Source organism: Geospiza fortis, unplaced genomic scaffold (genome assembly GCF_000277835.1).
Source record: "Geospiza fortis unplaced genomic scaffold, GeoFor_1.0 scaffold12, whole genome shotgun sequence".
NCBI classification, from domain to species: domain Eukaryota; kingdom Metazoa; phylum Chordata; class Aves; order Passeriformes; family Thraupidae; genus Geospiza; species Geospiza fortis.
This window is the reverse complement of record NW_005054323.1, coordinates 2,008,345-2,022,625: the sequence shown is the minus strand read 5'-3', so window position 1 is coordinate 2,022,625 and position 14,281 is coordinate 2,008,345. Positions and strand designations below refer to the sequence as shown.

At 37.0% G+C, this 14,281-nt stretch overlaps 1 protein-coding gene across 1 annotated transcript in view; it reads left to right on the top strand.

The window, feature by feature from the left end:
• Positions 1-14,281, top strand: part of LOC102045627 (transducin-like enhancer protein 4) — a 95,693-nt gene that overhangs the window by 16,797 nt on the left and 64,615 nt on the right. Inside the window, exon 3 of the mRNA XM_031056868.1 lies at positions 12,112-12,174. Within this exon, the coding sequence (XP_030912728.1) occupies positions 12,112-12,174 (63 nt within the window). The remainder of the gene's footprint in view (positions 1-12,111; positions 12,175-14,281) is intronic.

Sequence of the window (14,281 nt, the reverse complement as noted above, 5' to 3'; positions counted from 1 at the left end):
TGTGTTATAGTAGTGAAGAGGGACTTATTTTAATATATAAATCAGTAATTTTAAACTGATTTCACTTTATATTGAAGTATACTATTTTCCAACTTATTCTCACATCTTCACTGAAGCTCCCACAAAGGAAGCACAGTCTGAGCTATCTGCTTGTCATCAAACCTATTTTTCATCCTACTCCTCCCAGCATTTTCTGCCTCTTTTGTGGAAAACAGATAATGATTTTACACAAGCCGGTTTGCAAACTATTAGTAGGTAGTTCAGTAATTTTAAGTTTCCTTTCTTGTATATTTCTGGCAAGTTCCTAATGCAAACAGAATAGTACAACTAAGTCTCTAATTGTCATGGGAAGCTGCTATTACAAAAAGGAATAATTATCATAGTTTGTGCAAAACAGATTTTCATAAACCAGAATATATCCAACCTCTGTGTATTTTTGTGGGTAAAATGCTAGGATTTGAATGAGTATTTTTCATGTAAATGCTTGCCTGAAACCTTTTTGATTAAAAGAGTGGCAAGATTACAGACCTAGCAAGCTAAATATGAAATTAACAAGCCCAGAGACTGCATTTTGGTAAACCATAGAATTATTCCATGTCAAAAAGCCAGAAATCCATTAAATCCACAACAGGCAGGGCATGCAAATGTGGTTTTGCTGTCTCCCATTCTGTCTGCTATGACTGAAGAAAAATACATTGTTTTGTGAGTGTGGGTTTTTCTTAACACTTTTGACCACAATTTTTAATTTCTTCATTTGACCATTACTGACTTGGTATGTCTGCCACTAAATTGCACTAGCTTATATTTATTTATTGTTTTGAATTCACTATGATGTTGGATATTGGTGATTTGATTTACCAGATATCTAACAGGTGCTCTAAAGGTTAGTTGAAGCTTCAGGCTAAGCCAGTCATGATTCTAAACTGAGAGGTGAAAAGATTAGGATATGATTGATACCAATGTGACTTGGTGGCAGTGTAGTGGAGAAGGTGAAACAGGGTGCCTTATCTTGCCCAGAGAACTACTGGTATCTCTAATAAAATGAGCAGCTTGACAGAAATGCTGTTGCATGGTCTCTTAACTGTGCTTTTGTTTTCTGACTCAAAGGAGTGCTCAGAAAAAGTCTCACCTTGGAGATTTTGTGTGTCTAGGGCTGAAGTCTTCTGTGCACTTTGAGGGCAGAAGATGGCAGTGGTAATGTGAGGGGTGATCCTGCATTTAGGTCAGCCCTGTGGTAGACTGGTCCTGGGATGGTGTGTATATTTGAAAAAATGTAATTGTTTCATTTGGAAGTGGGCTCTGCTTCCGTGTGATAAATTCATTGCTTAGCTTATCACATGCCCACAAAAATGTTACCAATAGAAGGTCGTGCAAAAAGGAGTAACTGGATTAAGGGTTACTTCTATGGATTAAGGCATCTTCTCTGTCTAGGTGCATCATAATTGGTGAGTGTGTAATCCATGTTTCTGGCCCAAACATATTTATAGTAGAGGATCATGAGTGTGAAACTGGTACAACTTTGTGAAGGAATATTCTTCTGACTCATGCCTCTATTAATATGAACATATTTAAGGAGAACTGCTTTAATCACATGGTTAATCTGTTTAGAGAGTTATTTACCCCCTATATTTCATGTGTTTACCATGTTCTACATGCTCTTGTTAGAGTTTATAGGTGTAGTATCATGAAAAGCACATTTAACATATGGTGTGTCTTGAGTATTTGTCTGAAATTAATGCAGTTCATAGTAGTTCTCCACAAAGGGTAATACTACAGAAGTTACACACTGGAAAACATTTAATGAAATCTGCATTTCCTAACCAGATAGTTCTTCTTGCTCTGTTCCTCCTCTGTTCTGCTTTTTACAGCATTGCCTTAAACTTTGCTTTTCTACAAAAAGTTATTTTATGTTGAAATCCGTTTTAGATGAAGAGTGTGTGAAAACTTCAATAATGCTGATGTAATTTAAAGATAAATGCCATTAGGTGTTGCTTGATTCAGATTCTGTCTGTTCTGTTAGGAGTTTTACTGGGGAAATGCCATTCAAATGAATTGAACACCAAGATGTACTTAGTGTATCCAGCTGTCTTGGACAAGTGAATTTTTGTGAACATATTAAGCATGCATGTCTTACAAATGTCTTAGCATTTGCTTTGCAAGTATGTCTTCTTAGGAAGGCTGAGAAGAAAATTGTAAACTACCTGATTATTTTAGAGGTATTTCCTAGTGAAACTACCATTTGTTAGGTATTCACATGTTAAAAACTTAAAAGACTTATTCTTTCATTGTCCTTCACTTAGGAGGAAAAATAGCAAGAAATCCTAATTGCAGAAATGCTGAAATTGGAAGAGTTATTTTCAGCAGAGGTAGTTATGATGAACAATGATTGAAATTACGAGCAATGGCAATTCATATCAATAATTTCTTCTTGATAGAAGAAAATATGTGGAACTATGGTCTTTTTGAACTAGGGTCTTTTTTTGTGGTTGTTCCTCTTCAGAAAGCAGTGTTCTGCTGTATCTGGAATCCCGTCCTGTTGAGCTGGTTGCAGCAAGTCTTTTACTTTAAAAATGCAAATAGGAATCAGTATGATCTGAGTGTGAGATGATACTGAAATGTGTCAAGTGAGGAATGTCCAGTCTTTACTTGTTGGCTATTCTGCTCAGCTCCCCAACTTCATGGCACCATCCCTTGTACCCTTAGGGCAACATGCTCCAGAGAAAGGGAATTGGGATCCTCACTGGCTGTGTCATCCACGGTGTAAGCTCCTACTGACAAGCTGCCATGACCTACAGGGTACTGGAAGTTTTTAGCTGGTCCTTCTGTAGGTCTGTGGCATTGCCATCTCAAGCATGAGGAAATCATGAGCCAATGCCTGAAGCTGAAACTCGCATTTAAATTTGGAGTAAAAGGAAATGTGTCCTATGTATACATTCATAATATTTTAGTAAACTTGCACTTGTAATATGTTGATTTAACAAGCAAAAAACTCTTTAGATCAGAAAGGGAGATAGGTGTCTTAAATGTATTCTGCTTCCCAGATGAGAACACTGTATTCCAGCAACTGGGATTTGATAGAGTATGAATCATTTCTCTATCTTGAGAAAGAATTAGCAGGTATCATACTTCAGTTGGTTTAAAATGTGGGAGACTAACACTTTATTTGAGTTTCTGTATTTACCAGGATTCCAAACTGAAACTTGAAAATAGTATTGCCACAGAATCCGCTGCACTGACTTTTCATCTCTTTCAGGGATGTTTAAATTGTGCTGTTCTGTATTGGTTTAAAAGGGGCAATATTTTTGTCTATTGTTTCAAATACTAAAATCTATGTTAATCTGAAGAAATTGCATCTGAGTATTGCTCATTTTCTTGGTAATGGCTATGAGTTAAAATGTTGTTTCCTTTAAATAAAAACCTTCTATCTTTTCATTTTTTGAGCTAATTGACTGCTGTTTGTGATGTATTGAGAAATTGCTGGGTAGGAAGAAGAAGTGAATAATTGAAGGTAATACACAGCAAAGTTTCCAAGCATTCAGAATTCTTGTAAATGGAATTAACAAATCCACCAAACAGATTAGTGTTTATTCTTAGTATTTTCTTTTCTGGAAGCAAACACAATCAAGTGTGTCTATCAATGAATCAGACAAACTATGGACTCCACCTTTCCTAACCTGCAGGGCTGAGGCAGGCAAAGGAAACTAAAGGTGGAAGAGAAATAGTAGTCTTGTTCCTGATGTAGAAGGACTGTTTCCTGGCTTCCAAATGAGTTTGGAAGAAAATAAACTTGAGTTCAGCAGTCACATTGTATTTCTTGTTTTTATGGGTGACTTCTGATTGCCTCTTTTATCAGTTTATTGATTGGTTTTATGTAGTTCATTAAAACCTGTACGACCACAATACTTGCTGGAGAAACTTAATTTTCTTTCTTTGCAGACTGTTGTATGTTGCCACTGGTTGTAGTGTTTTCTGCATGTATCAGGACTGTAAAGTATAAGCTTTTTATGTGCAACTGGAAATCTGTCACAATCTTTGCAGTTTGCAGTTCTCAACTCTGGTAGTTTCTAAGTGATTAATGTTTGAAGCATGCTGCTCTGGAGTAAGCAGTGTAGCCCTAATACAGAGAGTGGATGCAAGATAACAGATACCTATAGCTACTTATGAGTCTTCCTTTATATGTATTTGCAGACGAAAGTGAATTTCTGGCAAGGATCAGAAGTGGACATTGATGGTTCCATTTTGTAATGGGGAAAATTATTGCAGTATTTATGGTAACATTATTTTTTAAAAATCAGAACCCTCTTTTGTGAGCACAATATATGTAAATTTTAAAAGCAGGGTTTCTTTTAGATTAAAATGATAGATATTTTCACCTTTTCAATGAAATCTTACCACCGTAATATTTTTTCAGAGCAGTTAAGGCCACCACCTCAAGTTAAACACAGACCTACAGAGAACAGTTTTTTGCTCTCTCAATCTTTTCTTGTCTTTAATTTTTTATGATGTAGCATTAAAACTACTGATCTGCAGTATTCCTTTCTGACTAGTTTTCCTGTCACCCCGGTGAAACAAAGTGTAAAAAAACTTGTGATGTAAATAAATACATAGGAGACTTTTCTTCCCCTAACTAAATTAAAACTAAAGTCTAAAACCAATATATGCATATAGCTGCAAGGACAGGCTCAGACTGGCTTGTGCCATTTCCAGCAGGTGCAGAGCTGTGGTAGACTCTGGCAGAGAGTGTGAGGGCAGAAATTGCGTAATAAGAGATTGTGCATGTGCTATTGTCTTTCAGCAGTTATGAGAAAGATTAAAATGGGAAATTCTGAACTAATTGCATCTAGGGAACAGATGCAAAATACTGAACTTCGAGCTGAAGCTGCCTTAGTGTGGTGCCATAGGTCTGTAAGTTTAAAACGTTTTTTTTCTGCATTGTATTTAACTGTGAAGTCACAGTTTAAAAATTGGTAGAGAGTGGTGGAAAGTTCTCATCCCTATGTAACGAGGACATATTTCACAAAAAAAGTATTGCTGTGAAATGCTGAGGATTGCTGGTAGGTGAAGGCATAGTACCTTAAAGAGGGCTTCAGAGCTCTACTGACGGAAACAGCATTTCCTGCGGCAGTGTCCTTTTACTCATTTCTGTCTGATTTTTCAGCAAGTGTTTCCTGCTGCCTTTGAGGAAGGGAAATTGAAGCGAATCTTTGTCATTTCAAGTTCCACTTACAGCCTTTTATTGGATGCTCTGCAGGTACATATATCAGGGCAGGGCAGGATGCAGCTTCATGGCTGCCTGAGCAACTGAAGAACTTTGGTATTCTCCAGGCTGTGCATTTCTGTTTCCCTGCTTGCTAATGTAAGTTGATTTTAACAAAATACCATCAACTTCATCAGGTGACAGGCCTGATGCATGTTTATATGTCACCCTAGTTGACTTGCTTTTCATTGTCTTAATCATGAATGACTCAGGATGTATCCTTTTGTGCTCAGTTCAGCTCCATGTGATTCTTGAGACATTAAATAAAAGCTGTGTCTTATCAATTCACTTCAGCAGCCCACAGAGCAGTATGTACATTAGAAAATTGATTTTGAGAATTCTTCCACTCCAGTTTATTGCTTATGCTGCTGTTTGTAGTATTTTTGCAGAATAGACAAATAACTTACAAAACACTGAATTAACTTGCAAAGGGAAAGTTACATCACTTTATGAGCTTTGCTGAGATGTGTGTAAAAAAGTTGGTAGGAAAGTGAGGTGGAGAATGATACTCGTGGTTATTTGGCAGTCTGGTGGTGGTGATTGCTTGTATGTGCATTGCTAAAATTGTTTCTCCTAAACATCAGCAATTTGGCTTGATGAAGAAGATCTTTTTTATTTAGTGTCCTTCTTACCACAGAAGGTAAGAAGTTCTTTTCCCTCCATTTGCTTTGACTACAAGGGTAGGCTCTTTGTGTCTTGGTTCCTAAACACCATTCCTTTAGGGCTGAAAAGAAATTTTATATTCAAGGCTTGTAGTATTTCCTCCAGTTCTGTAGAACTGGAGTAAGCATTTCCAGACAAAAGTCTGTGATTAAAACAAAACACATTCTTCTTTATGAATGAAGAGTTAATTTTCTGTGAAATACTAAGATTAGCTTTTTTGCTTGCTTTATTCAGAGTCATGATATGTTTCATACAGTGTAATAATGTTTTTTTGTTCTCACTAATTTGTGAAATGCTTGTTTAGGGTGTGTGCATGTGTTCTTGGTAAGCACTTAATAAACTAGATTGATCTTTTTGGCAAAGGCTGCATTGTGTAGAACAAATTAAACCTGAAATAACAGTTGTTGCAGATTATTTTTCTGAAAGCGTAATTGCGTATATTCTTCTTCCTACTGGCTGCTGAAATGGGTTTCCCAATAATGTTTTATTATTCTGGTTTATTTCAACAATACATATATAGTACTTTTGTTTCCATTCCACTGACAAACCTAGAGCCTCCAGTGGTAATTCTTTACCAGCAATTTTTTATAATTGTAATAACCATGGAACTTTGTGAAATATAGTGGAAATATTTTCCCAAAGTTTACGTGCTATAAATAAAATCCCAATTTTCTTTTTTCTACAGAATAATTGATGTTTTTTTTCCCCAGGAAGAAGGGAGTGCAAATAGATATTTTTGAGCAACAAATTTATTCTGAACTCTCTATCTATTAGAACATTTCTGAATACTTTAATAACTGGAGTTTGTATGACTCTTGCTTCTTTTTTAATCTCCATCAGTGCTAAGAATTGGGACGTATGCTAAAATGCTAATTAAGGCATGTGAGCATATTTAACTGAGTGCTTATGCCCTATTTTAGCTGTGTGTGGCAAGGGTAAATTGACTTAAACCATTATGTTGCCATCCTGAAAGGGATTTAGGATTCTAACAGTCCATCACATGCTCCTCTTTTCCTGCAGCTGATAGCTGTGGAACCATGGTTGTACTCCAAGGACCAGCTTTACTGGGTCACCTCAAGTGGCCTAAGGTATAGTCTCATCTACAGACTTATCTTTGAACATTTTTCAGAACGCTTTATAGGCACTTCTGAACTTAAGGTGTCAGGTTTTTGGGTGTATTTAGGAAATAAAGTAGCATTTAACTTTCAGGTCAAAATGATTTCACTGTCTGAATCAGAAACTTAAGCTTTTGCTCTTGTGTTGAATTCCTGCAACAATGCTGAGAGGACTGTTAACTGATATGGGTCTTCATAACTTTACTGGGATCAGATTCTGCCACAGTGATTTATTATCATCTCTTCATATGCAGAAAAAAGGAAAAAAGTAAACGTTGTAGTTAATAAATATTTAATCTTTCTCTTTTTAAAATGATGCCACCTAAGTGTCAATGAAAAGAGAGCAAAATTTTTAAAACAGTGTCTTGTAGGTGTCTCCCAAAGGATGCAAACAATACAAGCTTGCATTACCTAAGCACAAAGGCGATTTGAGCACAAGCCTTTCCTTTCTGCCTTTCCTTCATCTTTTCTGGTTCCATGCTGGTGTGTTTTTATGCAAAACCAAGCATCTTTTGTGTTCAGGGAAAGGAATAATAGAAGTGTCGGTGTTTGTTAACAGATTTGACAAACTGTGGCAGCAAAAGCTATCTTTTTTATATTTTGGCATGAACAGTCACCCTTTTATTGGGCCATTAATGCTATTTCAGAGCGCCACGCTGTATCCACAGGCAATAATTTAGCAGTTGTTTATCAGGAGCTTTCATAAAGCTTTGAATAGTATTATAACATTCAGTAACACTAACAACAGCATTTCAGAAAATGTGCCAGTTTACATGGGATATCTGTGAATATAGTTGTTTGGGAATGCATGACCCACATAACCTATAAATGTAATTGGAATTTACAGTGCTGGCATAGGCTGATGGATAGCAGATTAGAGCCCTGATTAACCATGTGATTCACAGGCTGGGAATATATTGTCCTGAGAAAGATTCATTAGATGCAATCAGAATTTCAAGTGGTCAGATGAAATTCAAGTACGCTGTTTGCTTTCCTTCCCCCTCACCCCCCCACCTTGTGTTTTTCTTTTTAGGTTGCCCTTGTACTCATTTATTTATTTATTTTATTTCCAGAGCTGGAAAATACTACTTTGATGAATCTGTTTCTCACCCTAAAGCTGTCTGTCTGTTATTCATCAGAAAGCAGGTTGCAGTTCAGTGAGCAGAAGAAAAGATTTTAATAGAAGCTGTGCCAAGGGCTGTAATGCATCATTTTGGGGCCCTAATTACATTACAATGACAAATATCAATGGTGACAACAGCAATAACCTACATCCTTTAATGGCTATGCTGGAAAAGGAGTGTGGGCACTGCGCCATCAGATTAGACTTGGTTTCAAAACATAGGCCATTAGAAGTGTGTGTGTCCACAGCATTGCTGGCTGATAACTGAAGCCCAGTGGAAGGGCCTGTAAATAAATGAAGCCTCTCTAAAGCCTGGTCCTGTGGGACAAAAGAGGTAAAATTAGATGACTCTGGAAGCAGACGTGTTTCTGAGGCAGCTTTGACTTTCCGTGTGAGGAATTGGATGCCTGATTTCATGAAATCATACTTTCTCCTTCTCCTGGCAGTTAGACTGATCATGAAAAACCCATTGACCTGATGCCTAACAGAAAAAAGAAATCCTGAACTGTTGTTCAAATGTAGAGTTGTAAAAATGTGTGTGAGTAGAAATGTGAATTTGTGCTTTACCTTGTGTTGGAGTTTGTACCTTAGGCAAAGAATGAGTTTCCAGGCTTCCTCCAGGGGTACTAGGAATAGGTCTACTGAGATGCTAATCTATGTCATCAGTACCTACACCTTCAAGCTTCACGGCAGCATCTCAAGAATCCCACCCAACTAGCTTCTGGCAGCTAACTCCTTTCTCCTGTATGTTTTGTGGAAGACAATCAAGCCTGTTGCTGTGGCATTATCTCCTGCGGTTGATTGTCGAAACAGTTGAAATATTGAGATAGAGTGTACTTCCTATTTACCATGTGAAAATGTCTGGTGTGAGACTTTTCTTGGTACAGAACATGTACCTTCCTATCATTTATGCATGTACACAGTGTTTTCCTTTATGCCTTTAGACTGCATGTGGTCTCCAAAGGTAGGTAGTCTGTGTCTCAGTTATGCTGTGTCTCTGCAGTCTGCTGCTGCTCAGCTGGGCTGTTTCCTTGCTGCCTGAGTTTGGAGGATGATAACTGTATGCATAACCATAAAAGCAACTGGGGATGCTTTTTGTTAGGGAAAGTGAAGACTGTTTTAATAAGGAAAAAATGCGAACACTTCGTCATAGCAAGGGCTTTTTGGCTTTGTTGTGATTGGCCTAGCAGAGAAATGCTGCTGAGGGATGTTTTGACATCACTTGAACGTGTTTCAGCTATTTTTCTTCTCTGTAGGCTGAGCTAGGTTCTGTCTCCATCAGTTCACTTCCCTGCATACAGCATGCAAGGACTCATTCTGCACTCCAGTGGGATTGATATCAAGAGATTTATTGCTGTTGTGTAACTGTACATATTCAGCCACCTGTTTTCAGTTACTTACAGCTTTTTAGAAAACTCTTTTTAGTTGAACATTTTCCAGGTTTGGAATCTGCCAGAGGTGAATTTTTATATAAATACTGAGCAAATATATTTCAGCCCACATTGGCCAGAAGAGCCGTAGAAGGGAGACATACATCTCTTGGGGAGAGGGGAGAGAAGTGATTGAAAGAAAAGCATCATAACTGAAATAACTTGAAGTATCTGTGGTTGAGTACCTTACTTGACAAGAAATGCCTCAAAGTAAATTGAATAAAATTATTTTTGTTGACTAAGCTATATTCTAGCTGAACAGTAATTTACGGGTTTGATGGGGAAGTCAGTGAAGTTTTACGGCCTGTGTTACCCAGAAGGTCAAATAAGACAATTGTAACAGTCCCTTCTGGCCTTAAAATCTATGAATCTACAAGCTTTTTAAAATTAGATGCTGAGCTCCTGCATGGCTCTTCGAGCTGGTTTTGTTCTCAGTTCCTTAGCACTGCAGTAAAGATATCTAGCTGATGTAGCTGTGGTAGAAAAGGGGTTTTCCAAAGGCTGCCCCCGGGGAGCTGTGCCAAGCAAGATTGAGACAAGCATTTTAAAGATGGGGAGGAGTTGTTTTGCAGCAGAAGAAAGCACGATGTGCCTTTTTTTTTTTTTTTTTTTTTTTAACGAAGGCGCATGTGTAAATGGCAGGTCAGAGTGTCTTCAGCTTACCCAAGACAGGGTCACTGGGGAATTTTCTGCTCATATGGAAAAGCCTTGAAGAATAGAATGTGTAGTTTTCTCACTGGCTTTAGGGCACTCATGAGATGTCTCAAAAAAAAAATAGCAGTGTGGCTGGAACCCAAAATTTGGAAATGACTAAGAACCACTAAGAACAGGTACTTTACAGCTGTGCCTTATATTACAGTCTACATTTCCTTAATCAAATGCTGTTGTTCAAGTAATGCTGTATTGGATTGTGTAGCCTTTCTGGCTGAAGCTTAGGTGCACACAACTTGTCACTCCCTGTGCTGCTCTGTGTAACAAGCAGTTAATAAATCTCCATGTCAACTAGTGTAGTGAATGCTGTCTATTTAAAAAGAATATTTAAGTTTTGCCTTGTGGGATATCTGATATTATAGATGTATTTGAAATTTGTGGATAATTTAGATTTTTGCTGAACAGAACATATTATAAAGTACATATATTATAAGGTACATATGCTGCTGAATAAATAGAAAAGATGTAGTAAACAAATATGAAAAAAATCATTAAAATGTGTAAATTTAATGATATGAGGACTTGCATAAACAGTAAATACCAGTGAGGAGATACAAGGACAGTTTAACATAGAAATTGCAATATAAATAGTAAATAAATAAATAGTATAAATAGTATTTACTATGTAAATAGTAAATAATAAATATGGGAATCTAGATGGATTTCAGAGAAAGGGAGAAGTGTATTCCAAAGTAGCATGTATTAAGTCATGTGTATCACACAGTATGCACAAGGGGGCAGAGTTAGTTTCACATGTGCTCTTACCTCTTGCAAACCATATCTGCTGGTTACTTAGCTCTCTAACTGTAATATTCCTTGAACCCAGATTTATTTTATATGAACTGATGACTTTTTAGTGCTACTTGTGAGCCTTTCTGATCTACAGATTCTTTTCCAAGTGTTTGCTATTTAAAAGACAGCATAGCAAAAAGGCTGGAAGGTTTGCTTTTAGAAGAAGGAATGCTAAATTGCATGTTAGTATGTCTTCATCCCATGATTTGTGACTTTGCAAGAGGAAAAGCATTCTCTCAGATTGTAAAATGAGGAACCGATCCCGGTTAGAATTTAGTGTAAGAAAATTATGATTTATGGTAGGAAAGTCTGTGTGGCTTTGAATATTCTGCTTCTGGAGCTGTAATTCTTGTATTATTTAAACAGATCTGCTCGGTCTCTATTGAGATTTTCAGATTGAATACAGAGAATTGATCTCTGATATGAAAATAAAACATTGTGTATTATTGATTTGTGGTTACAGTTGCCTCATGAAAGTAGCTACTACTAACCAGGAGAATAGATAACAGCAGAAGTGTGCTACAAGGCTGCAGTATTCCTTCCTGAAATATATGGTAGAATAATTATCAGTAAGATTGTATATTGCAATGCTAATGTTCTCATGATATGCACTGTTACTAGTGAATGGTGTATTTGTTCCTTTTGCTTACAATGGCATTGCTCTTATTTGAAGTGATCTTTCCTTTTGCGTCATAAGAGAGAGTTCTGTTTGATCCACAGAATTTTGTTTATCTTTTTTGTTACATCTCCTGAAGATTCTGTTCTTTAAATTCCTGTGATTATGTAATCAAAATTAACTACACTTTGTATCAGTTCGAAATACTGGTTTTAAGGAGAATATTTGAGCCAGAAATTACTAGCTTCCTAAGTACATTGGGATTCCTGTGCAAACACTTTTGTTATTTTGAGAACATCTCTTGGCCAGAGTTGAAAGAAAACAAATGTCTCTTTAGAGTTCATGGGTGACAGTTGCATTGGAGAATTTACGTAATTGAACTTCTTTTTTCTTGTGACTTACAGGCAGAAATTGTCAAGAGGCTGAATGCTATATGTGCACAAGTCATTCCATTCCTGTCCCAAGAGGTAGGTAGTCATTTGCACTGCTTCTGATCTAAGCGACTGCATCATTGTATCTATTACAAAAGTGGGACTTTGTGTTGAGACTGTTTCCTTATGGATCTCTTGGCACTTGTAGATGACTTTCCGTTGTGCTGTTATCACTTTATCATCATTATCTTCAAGCCTATTACAATATCATTTAAATATATTTATGAAATGGAATGTATTGTAATGTCAAAGCAGAATTTTAGTTTAAATATTTTTCTTCAACATACAATGTAGTTTCTCTTGCAACTATGATTTTGTGGGTCTGAAATCAAAGACAGATTGCAAAGATGCTATAAAGACATAATTTGTGCTCCATCTTTGGCAGTGAGCATTAAAGTTCAGCAGAAACTTCTGTTTTGGTACATGAATAGTGATGTTCAACACAGCAGGCATAGAAACACAGTTTTTATGCTGGCTTTTTTCTCTCTGTATCCCTGATTACTTCCTACCTTAAATCCTTTTATGTTTTTGTGTATTTGGGGAATATAAACAGAAAATTGAAACTCACTGTAAGCTAATTTCTCTAACCATTAATTTTCTCCAAATTATGATTTGCTAGTATTATTGTGAGTGCATTGTAGGTAATTTTAAAGGCGCTGGGATTTAGGGGAGTAGATGGGAGTTAATGAGGAAGCTTCCGAGCAACTGGCGTGTGTGAAGTAAATAGGAAGTGTGATTCATGAAAGGAAACTTTGGTGCATAATGGCCTCCCTTGTCCATCCCTCTGAAGGAAAGGGACTGGATACTGGGGTCTGTTGGTGGTGCAGGTTAGTGTGCATCAATTTAGTACATGGTTTCATTTCAATACAATATGTAGTTGCAAAGACAGAATTGGAAGGTGTATTTTTATGTATTGCATCTTTAAAACGTCGTGCCTGAGAACACAATTGTGACTTCCTCCTGGCTTTTCAGTTATTACATAAAATGCCAGTGCTTTTCAAGGGAGCTGCTCAGCTGGCTGCAAATGAGAGGCTGTGTGGTCCATGTTGCTGTTCAGCTAATGAGCTTTATGCCTGCCACATGTGTGCGTATCTGAAACAAGAATTATGCCATCAAAACTAGAACCTGACAGTGTTTGTGAGTGCCACTGTACTCTGCTTATTAAGATGGATTTGTGGAAACTAAACGATGTGTAATGTTCTTGCTCCATTGCTGGAGGACCAGAATTCAAGTCCTTCATAGATCTAAAACAATTAGCTGTTTTGTACTTTGCTTCAGAGTCTCTATATGGTGCAGTTACACAGTTTTATTTGCTGTTCAGAGATAGCATACCATATATAGACAGCAGGGAAGGATTGAGAGGGGAAGCATAAAAAAGCTTTTCATGTGTCTTGACAGCGCAACTGCCAGTGACTTTTTTGTAATGGGTTTAGGAAAATCTTGATGATTTTTTGACCTCTTCAAGTAAGAATATATATTTAAATCAGTATATATTGGCCTACACTGATGTGTCAAAAGGGAACTGAGCTTCAGGTTTGAATATACTAATAGTCTTGATTTCTCTCTAATTTGTGTCCTTAAAAAGTTAATGTCTTAATGGAAGTCTCTTTATTTCATCATCCAGATTAATAGAGAATTAAATTGCAGCATGCTTTTGCTGTTTATGCATTTTACATGCAGTCTAATTGTGGAATAGTGGCTGAAAAATGTGATCAGTCTTCTTTATATTGTGCCTGAGGGAAAAATGAACAAAATACAGTGGTTGCATGCACTGATGGCAACATTATTGCCTCATAATAGCACCAGGTTAACTTGTCTTATTGCTTGTTACCTTTGTAAGGAATCAATGGCTTGTGATAACTCACTTAGAAGTAAGAAACTGTGGGCAAAATCACTAGAGATCTTGTGAAAAGGATGCATTTATAATACATCACCCTACTGTGTACTACTGTCTGCTTTGTTTCTGGGGTCAGTCCAGTAAAGTATTCAGTAAATTCTGCAGGCCTCAGTCAGTTTTATTGTGCTGTACATCATCTAAGCGTATATTTAAAACAAAGTTTCTAACCTGCCTAAACACACAGTCAACTGGTACCTTGTTTTTACATTTATTCCAGTTTAGGCAGACTGTAAAAAACAGCACCAA